General features: G+C 34.9%; 3 protein-coding genes and 1 long non-coding RNA gene across 5 annotated transcripts; 2 read left to right on the top strand and 2 right to left on the bottom strand.

The window, feature by feature from the left end:
• The first annotated feature begins 1,747 nt into the window (after positions 1 to 1,747).
• On the top strand, positions 1,748 to 9,689 carry LOC119081215 (fatty-acid amide hydrolase 2-A-like). 2 transcript variants are annotated; one of them, XM_037189941.1, is made up of 8 exons: positions 1,748 to 2,163; positions 4,378 to 4,591; positions 8,041 to 8,130; positions 8,195 to 8,322; positions 8,389 to 8,679; positions 8,743 to 8,862; positions 8,919 to 9,188; positions 9,253 to 9,689. In XM_037189941.1, the coding sequence occupies exons 1-8, from the start codon at positions 1,987 to 1,989 to the stop codon at positions 9,523 to 9,525; spliced, it is 1,563 nt and encodes a 520-aa protein (XP_037045836.1). In that variant the 5' UTR covers positions 1,748 to 1,986; the 3' UTR covers positions 9,526 to 9,689. The 2 variants fall into 2 exon arrangements, with proteins under 2 accessions (XP_037045836.1, XP_037045843.1); XM_037189948.1 differs by lacking the exon at positions 1,748 to 2,163 and adding an exon at positions 2,428 to 2,499.
• Positions 4,982 to 5,554, bottom strand: LOC119081230. Its single transcript, XR_005088463.1, has 2 exons — positions 5,362 to 5,554; positions 4,982 to 5,288 (listed from the first exon to the last, which is right to left on the bottom strand). It is a non-coding gene; the product is annotated as an uncharacterized LOC119081230 (long non-coding RNA).
• Positions 9,690 to 12,895: 3,206 nt separating the features above from the next.
• Positions 12,896 to 14,301, top strand: LOC119085656 (macrophage mannose receptor 1-like). The gene is made up of 5 exons (XM_037196104.1): positions 12,896 to 13,256; positions 13,334 to 13,442; positions 13,511 to 13,824; positions 13,908 to 13,994; positions 14,086 to 14,301. The coding sequence occupies exons 1-5, from the start codon at positions 12,981 to 12,983 to the stop codon at positions 14,299 to 14,301; spliced, it is 1,002 nt and encodes a 333-aa protein (XP_037051999.1). The 5' UTR covers positions 12,896 to 12,980.
• Positions 14,302 to 15,806: 1,505 nt separating this feature from the next.
• Positions 15,807 to 16,804, bottom strand: LOC119081236. The gene is made up of 2 exons (XM_037189966.1): positions 16,465 to 16,804; positions 15,807 to 16,403 (listed from the first exon to the last, which is right to left on the bottom strand). Exons 1-2 carry the CDS (start codon positions 16,702 to 16,704, stop codon positions 15,906 to 15,908), a joined length of 738 nt encoding a protein of 245 aa, XP_037045861.1. The 5' UTR covers positions 16,705 to 16,804; the 3' UTR covers positions 15,807 to 15,905.
• Between the last annotated feature and the right edge of the window lie 2,693 nt (positions 16,805 to 19,497).

Genomic DNA, 19,497 nt, shown 5'->3' on the forward strand with positions numbered 1-19,497 from the left:
GTTCTTTTGTGAAATTTATGGGTTGAGAAGTTAGCTATACTTTGTCTCCTACATGAAATAAATAATTGTAACAGAATTTTTGGACCTAAAGTTTAGGTGGAGTATTTAGGTAAGACTTTACCAATTATACTATGTAAAGCCATCGTACCGACGCGAAGTTTCAAAAATGATATAAAAACTTTCGATAAGTAGATACACAAATACTAACAGACACTTAAGAAATCCATTAATTACATCTAGTTCAAAATACAAATTTTTGATTGAATTATTTCAAGTTTAAGGTCGTTCTCACATAACAAGTTCTTGTTAACAGATTTGATACGAGACGAGATGTATAGTACAAGCGGCAGACAATTATGTGGAGGTTACATTTTGAATATTTTTAAATGAAAACCGTCACATTTGAAAAACAAAATGTAAATATTAAGCAAATGTTTGAGGCAGGACAAAGCTATATTTCGCTAAATTTCACTAAAAAAAATCACCAAATTTAGAGAATTTGTTTTAGTGGATTACAATTGTTAAAAGTTTCCTATGTGCAGAATGAGCACCAGCTGAATATCACCAGCTGGATCTACTAACACACACTTATTGTATGATAAACAATCAAAACACATTTTTAACAAAACTTCATTCATACGTGTTATGTGCGCGCATAGATGACGTTAACGTAGAAATGCACTGTGTATAGGTTGTCTTATTGAATTGTTTACAATACAAAGTGTTTTTGTTTGTACATCAGCTGGTGCTCATTCTGCACATAGGAAACTTTTAGCAATTGTAAGTTTACTTTATTAAATTAATTCCCAAATTTAGGCATTTGAAGTAAAAGATTTCGCATAAATGCATTGAAAATGTTTCGATCAAAAGAAGTTAATAGACCAGAACTGCTGCTGACGTCCTTGTCGCCAGTGAAAATGGCACAGATTAGATCGCCACATTTTGTCAGTACTTTTTTATCAACGCACTTCAAGCATGAGTTTTACCATAGACGAAGTACTCAAAACAGAACAGTGTATATTTCACTGCACCGTTAGAAATAAAAATACGGATTCAATTTAAAATTATTGTACCAGTTCTAGTTACTTTAACCATTAGTCAAAAAAAAAAATTAAATGATGATTCTCTACAAAAAGTAGTTTATTTGTCAATCGAAGCCGGCCAATAGACTAATAATATTGCATTAAGTTTCAAACTGCGACATAACGATAAACTGATATGACTGACAGGCTCTCAGTCTAAACATTATTTCAAGACAAATGTGCATTGTGGTTATAAAACTCGCAAAAAAATCCTACCACAGAAAGTTCTAACAATAATAAGCGAAGCGAATTATAACAAGCAAAAAATTTAGAATTTGACATTTCTACGAATTTCTAAGAAACTATGAAACACCTTCGAAGAAAGAAAGGTGATAACATTTTCGTAGCATGTAGCATCTCACTAATTCTGATAACATTTCTTGCTTGCTAACTATTTTATAATGGACAATGAATCACGTTCTTGGGTCGTGTTCTTGTACCGTACATATTTTCTCTCTTTTATCAAATTTAGAATTAGTAAGAACTTAGAGAAAGCTAAATACTGACGCGCAAGAGTACTATGCTATGTTACATATAAGTATTATACACCACACAACTTGCTCTATCTTATCCTTCAAGTGATCGTAATTAAAAACAAAAACTGAATATTATATACACTACACTGGCTTCGAAGGAAATTTTATTCTATAAAAACGTTAATGCTTCTTTCAGTTAACGTTGAACAGTCGATTAAGTAAGTTTATATAAGCGCCGATATTGCGGACGGTTTTTGTCGTTATTGTGTTTATGAATATTAACCGCCCTATATAATGCGACAAATTTGAATAAGTAGTTAACTTTAAAATTGTACATTATTTAATGGTGCACTGTGAATTGAATACAACGTTCGTGTCGGGGTCCATTTATAAACGGATATAGCAAACGAACAGAAATTAATGAAATAATGGAAATATTGCTACGTTTTATTGGTTTTTGTTTCAAAGTTATTGGATTTTTTGTAACTCCATTGTTGGCAATTATAAACTACTTCAAATATCGTCCCATTCGAATACCGCCCATCCAAAATGAACTCTTAAAAACACCAGCTATTGATCTGGCAGCAAAAATTCGAAATAGAGAGGTGATTTATTAGATCATAATGAATTCTTTTATTAATTGTTTATTCAAGTGGTCTACTACTACTATTACTACTATAATTTATTTGACAATTTTTTTCCTTCATTTTAATCACTCTCGCTTAAATTAGTATACATGTGAGAGACATAAGTGTAAATATTGTGTGTCTATATTATCTCATATATCTCATATATATAAAAAAAAATTAACATCAAAAGTGACGTCGAAAACAAGACTATTAAAGTTCTTCGAAAAATAAAAAGCTAAATCAAATGTATAGGCGATGACCAGTTCTATAATTGACTGTGTCAAATGGGTTTCCCATCAAAATGTTGTGTCGGTATTAAACGATAATGATGGCACTATAAAGCACTTCAAAGAAATATTTATTTTGATGAAGAAGTGCAATAAAAACACTTGGACTGGGATTGGGATATTTATCAAAAGATGAAACAGAAAACTTTCGCCTTTTTTTATTGTCCGAAATAAATTCAAATCGTTTTACGATTGGTATTTTACCGGTAGAAACTGCTCAGACTGATTAACGTATACCGGTAACCTGTTAGAATGTTGTGAATGGTTGAGTCGTTTCTAGTCGAAGCTCGAAGATAAAATAAATACGACCCCAGCACTTCCTACGGGTACAAAAATAAATTTCAACGGTTCCCTTTACGAGACTATCGTAAATGGTGGTGATTCAACGCTGCGTTAGTTAGGCAACGAGCACTGCTAAATGGACAATTGTCAAATTTGGAGGCTTAGTGATGAGAGCAACCGCTTAGGATTGTTTGTATTGTATGGTCAGACTCATACAACGAAAATTGTGATTTCATATCAGCCTCAAAATAGTTTCTTTGTTCATGCTAGGAGCAGTACTTCTCTCACTGTCCATTTTGAACTTTTAGCTCACTTGCGGCGTGAATCAAATCATGTTAGTGTGCGACTTAAAACTATATTATTAAACTTGATGCTTTTTGGTACAGCGCAATATTTTTTCACCTTCAGCGATACAAAAAATTCTTATTGACGATAGTAAACACGTCTGAAATAAAATGTTGATACATTGAGTGCATGGAGAACACACACAAAATGATATCACTTCCAAGCATGTGGTTACACCGTCTTAGTTAAGAAAGACCATTGAACTACAGAACTCTTGAATGATTTTTTTCATTCTTGCCATTTATACCGTCTGATTTTGAGATGAAGTTATTGCAATTCTTTTCCAAATATAAGTGATGAAATGACATTATGACGACATAGAAAAGTCGAATTTTTCCACAACTTGTCGAAACGATAAGTGAATAAAAATAATTTGATTTAGCCCAAAATTGTTAGATTCATTTTCATACAACCTGATCGCAATTGTACTTTTAAATAAAATTTTATTTATAAAGCCAATCAGCTGCCGATTTAATTGTTAACGAATTCGTTTGAAATTCAAATCTACAAGTCTTTTACGGGGAATTTTATTTTTCCAAATTACCTAATTGATTGTTTGCCGGTTTTTATTTTATTATTAAAATACTTCTCCGTTGGTGTGTCTAGACAGATTAAGTTGATGCATTACTACTTTTTGAATTAGTGAACCTTTGTGGGATATATCCCAATCACAGTTTTTTTGGAATCTGCCGTTGAACAGCTATGATCATCTGTTGTCGATAGTGAGCTCAAAAATGAACAATGATCTAGATGAATTCTGCCTTATAATAGTAAAGTGTTTACTAAAACCACTGAAGTAAAAGATTTGAATCAATATGTTGAAAATATGTAACGAATGAAGTAGTAGATTTTGATATGCTTGCCGCACATAAAAGAGTTGAAGTCACAATCTCTTGAATGTAACAGACAATATGTTCTTCTGAAATATATCTTAGCGAAATACGTTCTCTAAATTATTCGTGTTTGACGATACAGTAATATGTCAGTCTCAAGTGATTGGTGCGGAATGTTGGTTTTAAAACGAGCAGCAAAAAAATTACATAATGAAAATTCAAAATGTTTATCGAGACAACACAATTCGAAAGAAATTAAAAAAAATTTTAAAATAAAGCATGGTCCTTGTCCTCGACGTGATATTATCTCCGCATTTATGCAAAATATATTTTGGTGAGATTTTTTCTGTATACCTCAGAAACAGATAGAACCACTCATGCCTTTCTATATAACCACTAACTAAATCGCGAACGAGACAAACAATTTTTTTTTTAATAATTAGGTAACATCCGAAGAAGTGGTTTTAGCGTACATTGCTCGCATTAAGGAAGTGAATCCACTATTAAATGCCGTTGTTGAAGATCGCTTCGACGATGCTATTCAAGATGCAATCAAAGCCGATAAAATGGTTGCCACAATGTCACCGATACATCTAATCAGAGAATATCCGATATTAGGCGTGCCATTTACTGTTAAGGAAAGCTGTTCGTTAAAAGGTGAGTCGCACATTTTGTTCGTATCGTCGATTCATTCACATTATTATTTCGTATCTATCCAACAACAGCAACATAATTTAGTGCTTTAGATATATTGCTTGCCATTGTGGGCGGTCAATATATGTAACGCAACCTCGAATTTAGCATTTTGATAGAAATTTTATATCGAATATTATAAGTCAACGATTAGGAGCCTTGTGTTTTAACCTTTGGTTGAGCATTTCTGTACAGTCCAATTTGTACTTGTGACACTGTATTCAATGTTCGGTTTGGTTTCTCGTAAAATATTTATTCCTAAGGCTGACTTTAGATGTTTCACGAGTCATAGGAGCATTTATGAACAGGCAGGGGCTCATGTCAAAGATCGAATTACATTAAATTGGAACAACTGTACGCAGACAACTCTTGGTATATATTAAATCATACAACGAATTCGACACATAGAAATTTCAAAAAAAATGAATTTCTTCTGATTGACAATCTCCGCCTGTTCATAGCATAGCGAAACCAATTAAATATCCTGCGATAAAGCCAGTTGCTAACGGTCCATTTCTTCGGATCAACCCATTCACAAAACTTAAATTTAAATTGAACTTTAAATTGACTGTTGGTATCTGAACAAAGTCGGTTGTTAGGGACAGTATCAACAGCGCTGCTCCCACAAATAAGGCTATTGATTCGGCGATTTTGATACTTACTGCAGGAAGGAATCGAGTTAAATTTAAAAAGAAAAAGAAAATATGAAAAATATTGAAGGAACCAAACGAAACCTATCGCTGCCACTAGGCCAGCTCCTGCTCCGATTAGTGTTTGAACTTTGGGCGATTTTAATCGAATTTCATCCAAAACATTTTCTGCCGCCCTTAAAGGATAATTCATTTCAATATGACACCTGATTTAGATTGACAAAGGATCGAAATAATTGAGTTAAGAGTCACGAGTCTACTGAGATATTTGTGTAAAGCTCCCAATAAAATTGTTAAAATTATTAAAATGGAAAAATGTTAAAATATGCATATCGCTACCGATCTGTACCTTTTTCGTACTTGCATTAAAAACATAAAAAAAAACCCGAGTCATCGTACCTTGTGTTAAACGGCGATTGCACATGGCTTGCATCTCCACTTAATTAAAGAGTAAAAGTTGCAAGTTATGTATGCCGAGTGATAATGTCGTTTTTAAGCTGATGATATGATTATAAAAATTATATAAATGAAATTAATGAGCGATCTTCAAACAAAACAGATCGTTTCACAGTATATTCACAATATTATCATAATGCGATGTCAACCTTGACAGCAAAAATGACCTTTTGCATGTCAACGGCGGCGGTTTCGAATTGCTTTATTTACTTACTTTGATATAATATTTAGCCACAAATGAATGCAAAAGATCCGATGATATCCGCATTAAATCCGTTCCGTTGATTTATAACGATTATAAAAAGGTATATCGCGCTGTGCCCAACTAGAACAATAAAAACGCTTTTAATTAAAACGAGTTATGCTATAGGTAGAATGATTGATTGACGTTCTCCATACCATACTAAAACTATATATTGCTATTTGAATTATTGCTCATTACCACATTTAATAGAAATTGATTTCGCCTCTAAACAGGCATGTCGAAGAACTTATACACAGTGTTATATCAACGCGCTTAAATTCTATGACGACAAACAATTATGCGCAAAATATTTTTATCACCTACGATCGATTAGCATACTCAAGCGAAGATCAATCAGTTTTGTTTTCCGTATCTTTCTTACTCGCTATTCGTGTTTTGTTTGTGTATCAATAAAAATTTAGCTGGACAGTAATTTAGGTGGCGAAAAATGAAATTGTGGCTCATATACGCTGAAGACAGTTCGAAGTTCTAATGAAACTTTTACAAAATGAACACTTCTAAAATAGCATATGGACAGGGCATATTTTAGGGAATTTTTTATATGTACCGAGAAATTACTTCGACCCTAGCCTAGAAATCAAAAGCACTTCCAAAAAATTCTTCGAAGCTTGTGTTAAAAAACTTACTTTTCTTAAAAAAAATTCTTTAGTTACACGAGCCGTACAGGGTTGTGTGGAGTGTCATTAGAAAGTTAACCATTGAGCCGAATAGGGACTTATTGGCTTTAAAGTTCATCCACACTGAAATACGTGTAGTTAATGTTTTCATCCGAAGACTTACACTGTTCTTACAGAAATTTCTCGAGCTACACAAAGCGTACATGGTCGTGTGTCGTATTTTATGTGCTTTTGGGCCAAATAGGGTCTTATGTGGTTTGGATGCATCTACGATAAAATAGAGGTTGAAATGCTTAAGTAGCGATATTTCATCGCATATGTATCCAAAAAGATCCAAAAACACATAAAATTACTTTTCAAATGATACCCCATACGACCATGTACGTTTTGTGTACCTCGAGAACAGTGCAAGTCTTCGGTTGAAAACTTTAACTGCACATATTTCAGTGTGGATGAATTTTAAAACCAATGGGCACCTATTCGGCTCAATAGTACATGTGAATACCTTCTTCTCTTTATTTATAATGCAATCTTCTACAAGTTTTCACAAATTTATGTACTCGCGTTGTTTTTTCTCGCGTATAATATGTTAATCCATAATGTTTATCACCTTACACATATTTGGGCAATAAATAAAATCAATCAATCCACACGACCCACACGGCTCGTGTAACCGAAGAAATTGTTGAAGGAAAAGTGCTGATTTTCGGTTTTTGATCCCCTCCCACTAGCCACACAAGCTTCGAAGAAGAAATCTCGTAAAACACCTCCACAACCCGATGTAATCGGTTCAAAAATGATAGAAAAATTAGGAAATTTGGCAAAGCCGTCCGTAAAATTCGCAATAAAGATAGAATTGAAATAAAATTTCGTCCAATTCGTCCTTTTTACTGCGCGAATTTAATGAATGGTCCCTAATGTATCAGTATAATGTTCTCATCTTTCCGTATTTACTTCTTCAGCTAGTGACAATTTCTTTACTACCTACCCCTACTTTACTGCCTACTGAAAGTAGAACATTACAAAGCAATTTTCCCGCTGCGAAGATGATCGATTACATGTGGAATATTGTCGCTTCGTTTTTCGTGAATTTTTATGTGAAATTCAACTTTCGTATGTGGTAAAACAGAACACAATGGATACGTAATTCATTCGGAAACAATTTTGTGATACTCGCAAACTCACTCGTCTATTTTTGACAGTTACCGAAGCTTGTTGCTCAAAAACACATTTTAACCGAAAGCACATAGCGAAATTTTTCTAAATCATTTTTTAAGACCGTAGCCGTAGAAATTGTTTTAATAATGATTGAAGCACAGTTCATACCAGAACCCTTTCAATAATAGCGCAGGTTCAGATCATTCACTCGCAAATCATCACTAAACTTTTTTCGATCGCAGTTCCATTAATATTTCTTACTTGCAGGCCTATCCTACAGTGTTGGCTCATTACCACGTAAAGACTTAAAAGCGAATAAAGATGGTGAAGCCGTCAGTTACTTACGAGCTGCGGGTGGTAAATGCACCGAACACGTTTACTAGATTTCGCACTTTTATTTACAACATATCCTTATAAACAGGCATCCCGTTACTGGTTTCGAACACTCCAGAATTTTGCACTAGCTGGGAATCGAATAACTTTATCACCGGACGAACACTGAATCCACACGATTCTCGACGAACACCAGGCGGATCATCTGGGGGAGAGGTATTGCAGGCTGTTAAAGTTTATTAGGAACCTTTGTGTTAAATAAAAATTGATTCGTTTGAATAGGGTGCTCTAATTGGTGCTGGTGCATCATTATTCGGAATTGGATCCGACATTGCTGGATCGATAAGAGTACCTGCACAATTTAACGGTATATTCGGTCATAAACCGACTGGCGGTGTAGTTTCGGTCGATGGCCATTTTCCGAATTCATCAGACGAATGTTTCGGCAAATATTTAGTTCTCGGTCCCATGAGTAGATATGCAAAAGATCTACCGACTTTAGTTCATATTATGAGCGGTAAAAACGCTTCGAAATTACGATTGGATGAGCAGCTATATACCAAAGATATTAAGGTAAAAATGAACAGACATTTGATTATAATGAAGAGAGGTTGATGTTGATGTTGATACTTCCAGATATATTACATGGAAGATGCTGGATTTTCACTTATGGACATTGCCGTTGAAGACAGCATCAAAATCGCAATGTGGAAAGCAATCCAGCACTTCAAATCAAATGGATTGCAAACAGCCCCAGTAAGTTATCATCTAGTTATGATGTGCCCAATGAAAAATGAATCATTTTTTCCCAGGCACCAATGAAGAGCCTTCAAGAGTCCATGGAAATTGGTTTGACAAAACTGTTCGACATAACCGATATTCCATCAATATTGGCTCATCCGGATAATCCACAAATAGAAGACAATTTATTTGTTGAGCTGCTCCGATCACTGATCGGCCGATCGAAATACACTTTCGCAGCATTGTTTTTCTGCGTACTGATGCAAACCAACGGTTTCATATCAAAGTCAAAGACTCCGCTTTATGTGGAAAAAGGGGACGAACTGAAAAAACACTTGATCGTACGTACAACAATAAACAATTGTGCAACCTGGTGATTCAACGAATTTTCCTTCTCATTTTCAGTCATTTCTTGGTGATAATGGTGTTATGTTCTATCCAACATATCCGGTGGCAGCACTGAGGCATGGCGATTCATTCGTTAAGATTGCTGGTGTAATGTATACGATGATCTTCAACATACTTGAATTTCCATCGACTCATGTGCCATTAGGAAAAGACTCGAATGGCCATCCAATTGGCATTCAAGTTGTAGCGGCTCCATATCAAGATCGTTTATGTTTATGCATTGCTGGTGAATTAGAAGCAGCGTTCGGTGGATGGGTACAGCCATTTTAATAAATGTGCTTCACTTATTGCGTTTACAATTCCGGATGAAAAACAGGGACTGAGGATCTGACGGCTTTTTTTATCTTCCATTCAATAGTGCCAATTGATGTGCTTGTTTATGTTATAAATGTAAAATCGTTTGATTTGAAAATACAATTTTTGTTATTCTACTACGACTGCCAACAAAATAATGTTTCTACTTCTTAAACGATTACAACATTTTGTCCAGTTATGTCCATGGCACACCCTAGTTTCCTCGAAAAACTTCGTCACAATACAGTTTCCCAATCAACAAGTAAATGATCAATATTAAACTCATGTCTAATGCGAAAAGCAACAGGTCTATTGTTGAGAGGTAATTCTAGAATACTACCATGCTCCGAATACAACAGAACTCACTGTCGTATAAAATATCCACAGCCCCGTCCTGAATTCTGCTTAATTTTGAAATTTCTACTAAGCAAACTATGGGCCTCCACGGACGATAGCGTTCTGTTTACCTACGGAACAGGTACGACGTCTCCTACTTCAATTGTTCAGAATCTACATCTACAAAACATATCGACACACTTTTCTCTCTTCCTGATATATAAGTCATTGAATAAACTTCGTAGGTTATTTCTAATGTTTCCCTCAATTAAAAATGAACTTTTGTTTATTCACTCATTGTTATTAACAACATTATTTAAATTATTTGACCCTGGATCAAAACCTACTATTTAAAATTGATCGTTCTTACCATTGGTTTGTCTACCGTATAACAGATTACGCCACAGTCGCGGCTAATATACGTTCCGGAAGTACTTGAAATTTATCTACTTCCCTTCTGTTTCAACCTTCGAAAACCAAAGCTACACAATTTAAGAAGATGTTCACTGGGGCTGGGGGATCTGAGGAATATACATTATAACAACTACATACTAAGCCCAACGCACTACAAGCAATTTGCAGTGCACTGCGTTGCTATTATTAGCTATTTAGGTAATTTTTTTTCAGAGTTGTTAAATAATTATGTAACGCTAAAATCGACGTTTTTCAGAGTTCCCATCACACTTGTGTCATTTCATGTAAACGCGTGGAGGTGTGTGTACACTGTACATTACAAAGGAATATTAGGCACACTTACGGCGTCAATTCCAAATTTCATTCAAGAATTTTTTCAAAACGAAAGAAGTTGCATTCAAACGGTTAACATACAATTTATCCTATGGATAGTTCCATACGGGCGAAATGACCAAAAATGGAAAAGTGTTTCAAATTTAAGGTTGGTGTCTTCGACAAAGTCTCAGAGTTTTAGAAGCAGAAAACAGAGGCAAATATGAAAATTGTCGGGTAGTTGGATGTTACTGTTTTATATGTTATTATCTTTTGTGTTACGTGACATATAATATTGCTTTCTTCGTCTCTAAAAAAACTTTTGATATGTTTTAACTGGCGCTTTAATCTTAAAACTTACAAAAGAACTGATATCAGTCAAAAAACCCTTAAATTGTAAATGTGACGCAAGTTTTATCAACACAAGATGAACCCAAAATATTTTAGAAAGAAAATTTTAGACAAAAAATTGCGTCCCAAGTGGCGGATGTTGAGGAAACTACGGTTAGGAAAAGGGTTAAAATACGGAAAAATACGTCCTGAAAGATGAAATTTAAACGGAAGACAGCCGAATCATCTGCCACTATGTAACGCATTTTTTTAATACAATTTTCTTTCTAAATTTTTTTGGGTTCATCTTGTGCTGATAAAACTTTAACGTACAGGCGCAGAATGCATCACACTCAGCGATATCAGTTATATTGTAAGTAAGATAAAGGACTTGCGTCACATTTACCCTTTAAGGGTTTTTTGACTGATCTACTCATATTGTGTTGTGGCTTTCCAACTTTTAACAATTTTAGACCCGTACGAAGTGTGTCTCATGCTTTCACTCTTACGTTTGTAACACGTCGAACTGGAATCCCTGAGTGAGAGGAAACCTTCTATGGTGGCCCGGAGATGCCCAATCAGCGAAAAAAACGATGTCCGTTGGTCGATAACTTGGGTAAAACAAATTCAATTTTCTTTTTTGTTCCCGTTTCGTAATCACAAATGCTGATTCAAGTCTGAAGATAAGCATATTCGGTCGAGTTGGTACAGAGATAGTGGAAAAGACAACAAAATGGCTTGGATTTTAGAAAAAATATTGTAACTCTGTAAAAATGAGATTCACAAAGGTGTTGTTACGAGGAAATTGATAGCTTGGCTGAGTCCATATTAGAAACATTGACGACACTTATCAACAATGAACCATTGCGTAACAATCTGAACGGGGAAGAGAGTCAAAAAATGCCAAAAAAGTCTTTTATGGGCAGACACTAGATGGTTTGTGGTACTACTTAACACTGGCACAGAAAAAACATCAGCGAAAGGATCCGCAAGTAGAAACTAGACAACATTAAAAACTAGTAAACAATAATGATCTAGCCCCTAACACTTTTTGTGTTGTTGAGACAGATTGAATGTAATGAACAAACGCGTCTGTCCAATTATACATCCAGCCTGCAGCTTCCGGCGTACATTGACTGTTTTTACTATACCTCAAATGTTCCTGTTCTCTCCCTTACAAATACAGATTGTTGTTCTCGATACACCAGTTGGAAATGTTGCACTCATTATTGATTTAAATGCAATTGATCTTAGTTAGGTTCATTGATTGCAGGTGAACAGAGTTGTAACAGAGTTAAATTATTGGGTCATATGTTTGTGTTAAATGAAATAAGAAATGGTACAACCTTTTACAATGCTTTTCGATTGTTAGGGTGAGTCGTAGTTCAGCTTTGATTTCTTTTTTCGGAACACCCAATCCCAGGCTCTACGCAGAATAGTCCAGAGAACCTATTGCAGTAGAAACTTTATTTTTAATATTCGTTTTTGCTATGCCTCCATAGCGGTTTTTGATTTTCATGGTGATAGAAACTTTTAAGACTTTCATTTTCACCAGGGAGTAATTAGGCACAGCAGTTAATCAGAATATTGTAGCTCTCCCATCATGAACAGAACGCTTTTGATGCACACAGGTCGAGTAAGTTCCAACCAAGTTTCATGATTTTGGTTTCATACACTTTTGAGGAACATAACATATTATGTCCTTTAGACACGAAAGAACGCGTACAAACTTCCTACGGGCCTGTTTTATCATTTGAATTTTATTTGCATCAAACTAAATGCAGTCACTGACAATCAATTATATTCACCAACCATAACCAGTAATAACTTTGAATCAAGAGTAACAACGGAAGCACTTAAAGTATTATCAATTCAATGAAGAACCACTGTGTTGCTGATAATCGTACTCCAGTTTTGATGTACAAAAATTAATCCCATTGAATGGCATCATTCGTTCAGTTGCAGTGGTTCAGATCGTTTGTTCTCAGTTTTGTATCCTCAATTAACGTCGGTATTGCTTCACAAATTTATTAGACAAAATGAATTTCCAATTATGCGTTTTGTCCATTGCATTCACAATGTGTTCAGCAAATCGAAGTGAATCTTTCCTCGAATTTTCGTACTACAATAAAAGCATCCAAATACAGTTGGTGTTGCCGGTATTGAACGGCACAATATTCAATCACAGTACAGACTCGAAGTTCGAAAGTACAACTCCAATACTCGAAAGCATTACTGCAATCAGCACAACTGACCCACCTCACAACACATTTGTGTTCAACGGAACTCAATATCTGTTCCACACTGAATACAAAGTACAAGCAACAAATTCTGCTGCTATGCTCCTCTATAATATTGATTAAAATGGTGGGCAATTTTTTCTTTGTTGTAGGAGAACTGGCTCGATGCAAGTAGATATTGTTGGAATAAGGGGATGAGATTGGTTGCGATTTACTCAGCGGAAGAGAATGCTTGGATAGCGAAAACAATTAAAGAGCTCGGTAGATATTGAAATCAAAAGAAACGGGTTTCACATCAGAAATTGATCGATGATATGCATTTGATTAAGGTTACGGAAAAGACGATTTTTGGACTGGAGGCAAGTATTGGCCGCAACGACAATTCAAATGGAACGATGCGAATGAAATTGAATTCGTAAATTGGGCTGATGGTGAACCAGCCAAAGGCAACCTGACCTTACCCAATAACGTCCATTTTATATTACTAAAAGCGGCAGCAGATTTCAAATGGACCAATGAATGGTTCAAGTATGATCGAAACTATTTCATTTGCAAGGAAATCGTACAAGCAAATACTGATCCTTTACCGCACAGCACTTTTATGTTCACCGGAAAAAAGTTTCACTTCAACACAACATTCAAAGTAAATCGCATCGCATTATATACAATTATGAACTAACAGAACTGACACAAATTATTCAAATTAACCGACAATTTACGTTGCAGATGAGTGCTTTTGCCGGCTTTTCATATTGCTATGACAAGCGTATGACGTTGCTTTCAATTGTCTCAAAGGAAGAGGACAATTGGATTGTGAGCAAAATTAAACAACTTGGTAGAAGCTCCAGGAACAAAGTTTCCCATTATAAAAATTCATTGAATTGATTTTCGTTTATTACAATAGGATGTGGAAGTGACGATTTCTGGACAGGAGGTGTTTTTAATCAATTTAATGGCGCATTTGGTTGGAATGCCATTAACGACAAAGTTACATTCACGAATTGGGCCGATGATCAACCAAGAAAGGTTGATGTTCGTTTTGCGCATTGTGCTGTACTTGAAGCGTCAACGGAATTCAAGTGGAGCATTAGATTGTGTCAACTTAATTACAACTATGTGATTTGCAAAGAGAAGTTTCCTTAACAACGTCTTTGGTGATTATTACATGGAGAGACATTTCGGCTCAGTGAAACCCTCAGTAGGGCAGTGCCACAATGTGAGAACATACAAGGTTTGCGCTTCATAAATTCAAACTTTCAATTAATTCAATTTACCTGATCGCTTGATCGATTTAAATTAGTTAAATTTATTCCGCGTCATTTCTAATTAATTGATTTTAAAAAAAACTTTCAAAATGCCGAAACCGGTTACCTTACCTAATACACTATAAAAACAAAACAAGCCAATTTAATTTTTCAGTTTGGAAACAAAAATATAACTTTACATGCTTTTGCATTCTCTAGGGTCGAAAGTTGCCTATTACATCACTAGGGATGAAAAGTAAAATGACTCAAAGCTCAAAAGCATGTTTAGGTTCTTTACATAACTCATGATAAAAATAAAAAGTGTTCATGTGATTATTGACATCGGCTGCGTCTCGGACCAACAATAGTATGTTAGGTCACTGTTTGTAGATATTTGTTTAGGCAATGGTAAGGTTTGCGGAACGAGCCGAAGGCGAGTGCAGTAATCACAAATGCCTAAACAAGCATTTACAAGCAGTGACGTAATAGTATATTACTTCCGAGGTTCCAAGTTGTGTATTTGATAAGTGGGGTGTTACAGCCCGACCAGAAGGGGAGGGCTGTATTCCCCACTTGTCAAATAACAACTTGGAACCTAGTAAGTACAATGCTTCACGTGATTAGGCAATGTAAATGAAAATGAAGCATGCCGTAACACGTAAAACATTTTACAAGTTTGTGGACGGTAAGTGCATTTTCACTGTCATAAGCAGTGATGTAAAGTGCACTTTACCGTGCATAAGCATGTAAATAACCAATAAACAAAGCGAAAAATGTATACAAAATCAAAATGCTGTTTAGCCACCCTATCTTACATTTCGAAAGCAGCGTCGCCATTGTGACCGCCGAGCAAACTAAATTTAAATGTGTGAACTCCAACAGTCATTTTTTGTTTTCTTATGTCGAATGGATGATTTTGCATTTTACTTCCCTTTACACGAGAGGTTATCTGAAATATTAATGGAAGTCATGATGAATTTTTGGTTAATTCTTCGAGCGGGTGAATATTGATTAAGACAATATTAATTGAAATTTAAGTTCTGCTTTGTGGTGTAAATGTTTGGCCGAATTTTCATTTACTTATTTTTAATTGTTTCACATTGCTGCACACATGGAGAGGAGATAAATATTAGCTAAAAAGCTTAATGCAATAATGTTACTCAAAACACAGTCAAATAGTATGTAAAGGTGTTTGTCGTGTTTATGGACTATACATAGCACACACATCTACTGCACGAACGAATCATTTGTATTTATTCCACTCAACCAGTCTATTCGTCTTTATGTATCAGACTATTACTCGTATAAAATGTAAACCATCGTTTCAAAGCTCTTAATTTTCCAAGTCTCACACTTCTTCGGTAACAAAGTGTTACAGAGATGGCAGCACACACATTCAATTAACTAAACACAGCGAATTTTTATTAGTCAAGTGAATTCATGAACACTTTTGTTATAAAATTTTGAACACCAGACAGGTTTATTTTGCGCTATACCAGAAATACCTTTCTATGCTCATCAAATTTTTGCACATTCTTTTTACATTCCTTCCCATCAATGTTATTATTTCCGAACCTTTCAGCTCAGATTTGACTGTTGATGGTAAAATCCAATCATAACGGAAATGCTTCAGTACCATTATACAAAACAAAATTGTTAACAATACAACGAAAATACGTTCAACTGATGTCATCTTTGATAGTACATTCACATTGTTTCGATGCAAATCCTCGCGGGCCGGGATTTCTGACGGTATGGCTGATAATAGATCGAGAAGGTTGTCGGTTTTGTCGTCGATGAGTTGCACTAAGTTTGAATCGGTTGCAGTTTTTAAAAGGTTATGGAATTTTGAAAGGTTTGCAGGCTGATCATGGTCAAGAAGACATCGGAATTGGTTTTCATTGTCGTCATCACTTTTGATGATATGGTCGAGAAATTGAACTTTTTTTGCCTGTTTATCGGGTATCTTTGTCCTGATCTATAATTTTGATTTGAATTAAGATAATCAGGTCGATCAATGTGACCAACTACCAACTTACAATGCCTTTGAAATGATCCATATTGTGAGAGACTGCCTCAGATCGTGTTTCGCGGATTGAAGTAGATAGTACGTCATTCAAGCTTTTTGCTTCGTACAGCGACGTTTTTTTAAATATGCCATGGCCGTTTGTACCTTTACTTGAAGAAGTAGAGTTTCGAATTGGACGTGGAGAATTTGATTTTAAGATCGAACGATTCGTTTCGTTATCTTGCGATTTAAAGTTGGGTTTTTTATCCATGACGAAATTCTGTTTTTCGTAAACAATTTGGCACTTCAAAAATTTAGACAGTTGAGACTGCTATGTGATTAGAAACATCGAAACATTCATAAAAAATCGACATTAGAAAACGGTTTAATTTGAGATTGCTAGTGTAACTGTCTAACATTGACCTGTTGTTTCTTTTTGGCTTCCATAATGATAGCTGACTCTAATCATACATATAAGGGCAGCATTTGAATGTTGTTTTTATCAGCACCGTATATATACTGCTTTACTGTGTCTATTATAAAGTTAGTTTAATTTCATTGCTGCTTCGGCCGGGTCATTTAGATCATTCTAAATGTTATTAGTCAACAGAGATCTATGAAAATATGCGTCATACCGTGAGCAATGCGTACTGACAATATTCAAATAATGAATAAGTTAACTGAGGGGACAAAAATAGGAAATACCAACAGTTAACAAACAATATGTTTCTGTTGCCGCTTCCGCAATTAGAACGAACGTCTTTAGCATTAATTAGGAACCATTACATTTGGGAATTTACAGGCAATTTAGAGTTCCTTGGCTTTCGGTACATCACTTGATAGTTCTTTGGTAAACCAGTGGTGTGAAAATCCACTGAAATTTCAATGGTGTGAGTACAAACCTGTCTATAAAACTTAACCGAAGTGAAAAATTTTAAAATGAGATTCAACAGCCATCCTTAACTTCCGTTGACTTTAATTTGGTGCCAAAGTATTCCAAGCAGCGTCAGATTTTCATTCGTACACACTGCCAGTAAAGGACGAAACAGAAAAGGTGTCGATTTTCAAAATTCCGTGCGTGTAAGAACAATTGCTAGTACATTGTTGATGAGCCAGTTATCAGTTCGATTCCAGTAACAGTATATCGGAGATAAACTTATCGCAAAATTTTCGAAACAAATTTTGATGACGAAAATTGAGCTGTGATTTCATGATCTCTACTTATCGAATCTTCTACTTCTTATTTGATATAGGTTTTGTCAACAGAGCAATAGAAAATCGTTAAATTCGTTTGGGTTCAACATACACTTTGATATAGGCCAGACATCGTTTATTTTTGTTGTCACTGTCATGAGGAGATCAAATAGCAGAATTCGAAGGATTACATTTTTGAAGAAGCTCTTTTTGAATAGATGATTGACGCTCAACGCATTTCAATTCGATCATTTTACATAATTTTTAACGAAATAAAACAATTTTTTTAACGAAGTGGAACATGTCTTTCCTATTCACTTGGAAGTAGCCTGCATTGATACATAAAATAGACCACAGTACAGTCTCTAAAATAACAACAAAAAATGAATTCTATTTGTCCGTCCACAGTGATAAGATATCAAAGTAAAAATAACATCATGGCAGAAAATTAATGAACTGGAAAACATTTCATTTTAATAATTTTTTTTTTCTTCGTCAAAGCTTGTATATGTAACGAAAAAACCTATGTTTACTTACACTCTCTCTTTCCACAATAAATGCTTCTGTGTATACGTATTTTGCGTTCGTTCGATACGAAGAGATGAAATAATTTCATGTTTACGCAATCAACTTGAACTGATAAGACAAAATTATTTTCTGGAAACATCAACTCAATTCTGAGAATTGTTACGCTTTAAGTGTGTGGTATGATTCCATCCACCCAGTCAGCCAATAAAATTTTCTTCGAATGTGTTTTATGTTTTGTGCGAAATGTTATCTCTATGTCAGCGGAATGCTAATGGGCTGTTAGCATATTATCATTTTTAAACGCCAGTCGAGGAAAAGATATTCTTTGACATTAACTTGAACTTACACAACAGAATCAAATGTCAACGAAAGATTTAAAAGGATAAATCAATTAAACGTAGCCATCTGGCCTTGTAATGGACAATTTGCAAATTTGAATTCCCAATTGCTCAATTGAATCTTTAGACTGTCCTGATCCTGTTTTGTGTAGCAACTTTTTTCTGTTGTCGCGCTTTCTCTATAGAGTCATAGAAGTAAACGTATACCACATGACAATTCCATAGTTGAATAATTTCATCAATAAGCAGTGGGGCTTATAAAGACGTTACAATAAATACCAGAATAAATTCGAAGGATATTCGAATGGATGAGCTACAAAGAAACTGATTGATAAATAAACGAACTGATCTTGTAACTACTAGTTCCGGAACTAAATTTGACGAGTCATTTACGAGTTATTTCATATTGATTGGACTTATTTTCACCGTTTTGGCTCAGTTATGATTTTTGGTTTCAATCAGTCGAAACAAAATGAATGATTTTTTTATTTTCATAATAATAGTATATATAACAAACATTTCAAATCAATTATACCTCATTCGATATAATATAAAAGATTTCTTCCAATTTCACCGTGCTGTCAAAGCCCCATCACTCTTGCAGCGTTTGTTCTTTGGATTGCAATGCTCAACCGTTGTTTCAAATATTGTTTTGACCTTTTTTCTCCTGTAGTTGCGTGAATGAGTTTTCCCAATTTATCGATGAATTTGACAGCTTCCTCACACCATGGACCTAACGTATCGCAAGCAAAGCGCAGAAAGATGTAATTGTCTGCTATTATTTTCTTGTAATCGTTTGATTTTTCGGTCGCTGCACGGCTTGCTAAACTGCCTGTTCTTAACACATTGAAATTAATTGCGGCTTGCCAACTTCCGCCACCCTGGACTTTACTTAAATAGTCGAGGAATGCCTCCAAATAAATTTCTAAAAATTCAAAACTGAATTCTAGATTTTTAGAAATTTATTTGGAGGTTTTCCACGACTATTTAAGTAAAGTCCAGGA

This window comes from Bradysia coprophila, chromosome X (assembly GCF_014529535.1).
Source record: "Bradysia coprophila strain Holo2 chromosome X, BU_Bcop_v1, whole genome shotgun sequence".
Taxonomy (NCBI): domain Eukaryota; kingdom Metazoa; phylum Arthropoda; class Insecta; order Diptera; family Sciaridae; genus Bradysia; species Bradysia coprophila.

What these genes read in the sequence shown, in the direction of transcription:
- LOC119081215 (XM_037189941.1), top strand. Translation starts at nt 1,987, where the DNA reads ATGGAAATATTGCTACGTTTTATTGGTTTTTGTTTCAAAGTTATTGGA. An exon ending in GGAAAGCTGTTCGTTAAAAG is followed by an intron (nt 4,592 to 8,040) that starts GTGAGTCGCACA and finishes TCTTACTTGCAG; the next exon opens with GCCTATCCTACAGTGTTGGC. An exon ending in AACTGAAAAAACACTTGATC is followed by an intron (nt 9,189 to 9,252) that starts GTACGTACAACA and finishes TCTCATTTTCAG; the next exon opens with TCATTTCTTGGTGATAATGG.
- LOC119085656 (XM_037196104.1), top strand. Translation starts at nt 12,981, where the DNA reads ATGAATTTCCAATTATGCGTTTTGTCCATTGCATTCACAATGTGTTCA. An exon ending in TGTTCCACACTGAATACAAA is followed by an intron (nt 13,257 to 13,333) that starts GTACAAGCAACA and finishes TCTTTGTTGTAG; the next exon opens with GAGAACTGGCTCGATGCAAG. An exon ending in AGGAAGAGGACAATTGGATT is followed by an intron (nt 13,995 to 14,085) that starts GTGAGCAAAATT and finishes TTATTACAATAG; the next exon opens with GATGTGGAAGTGACGATTTC.
- LOC119081236 (XM_037189966.1), bottom strand. Translation starts at nt 16,704, where the DNA reads ATGGATAAAAAACCCAACTTTAAATCGCAAGATAACGAAACGAATCGT. An exon ending in TGGATCATTTCAAAGGCATT is followed by an intron (nt 16,404 to 16,464) that starts GTAAGTTGGTAG and finishes TCAAAATTATAG; the next exon opens with ATCAGGACAAAGATACCCGA.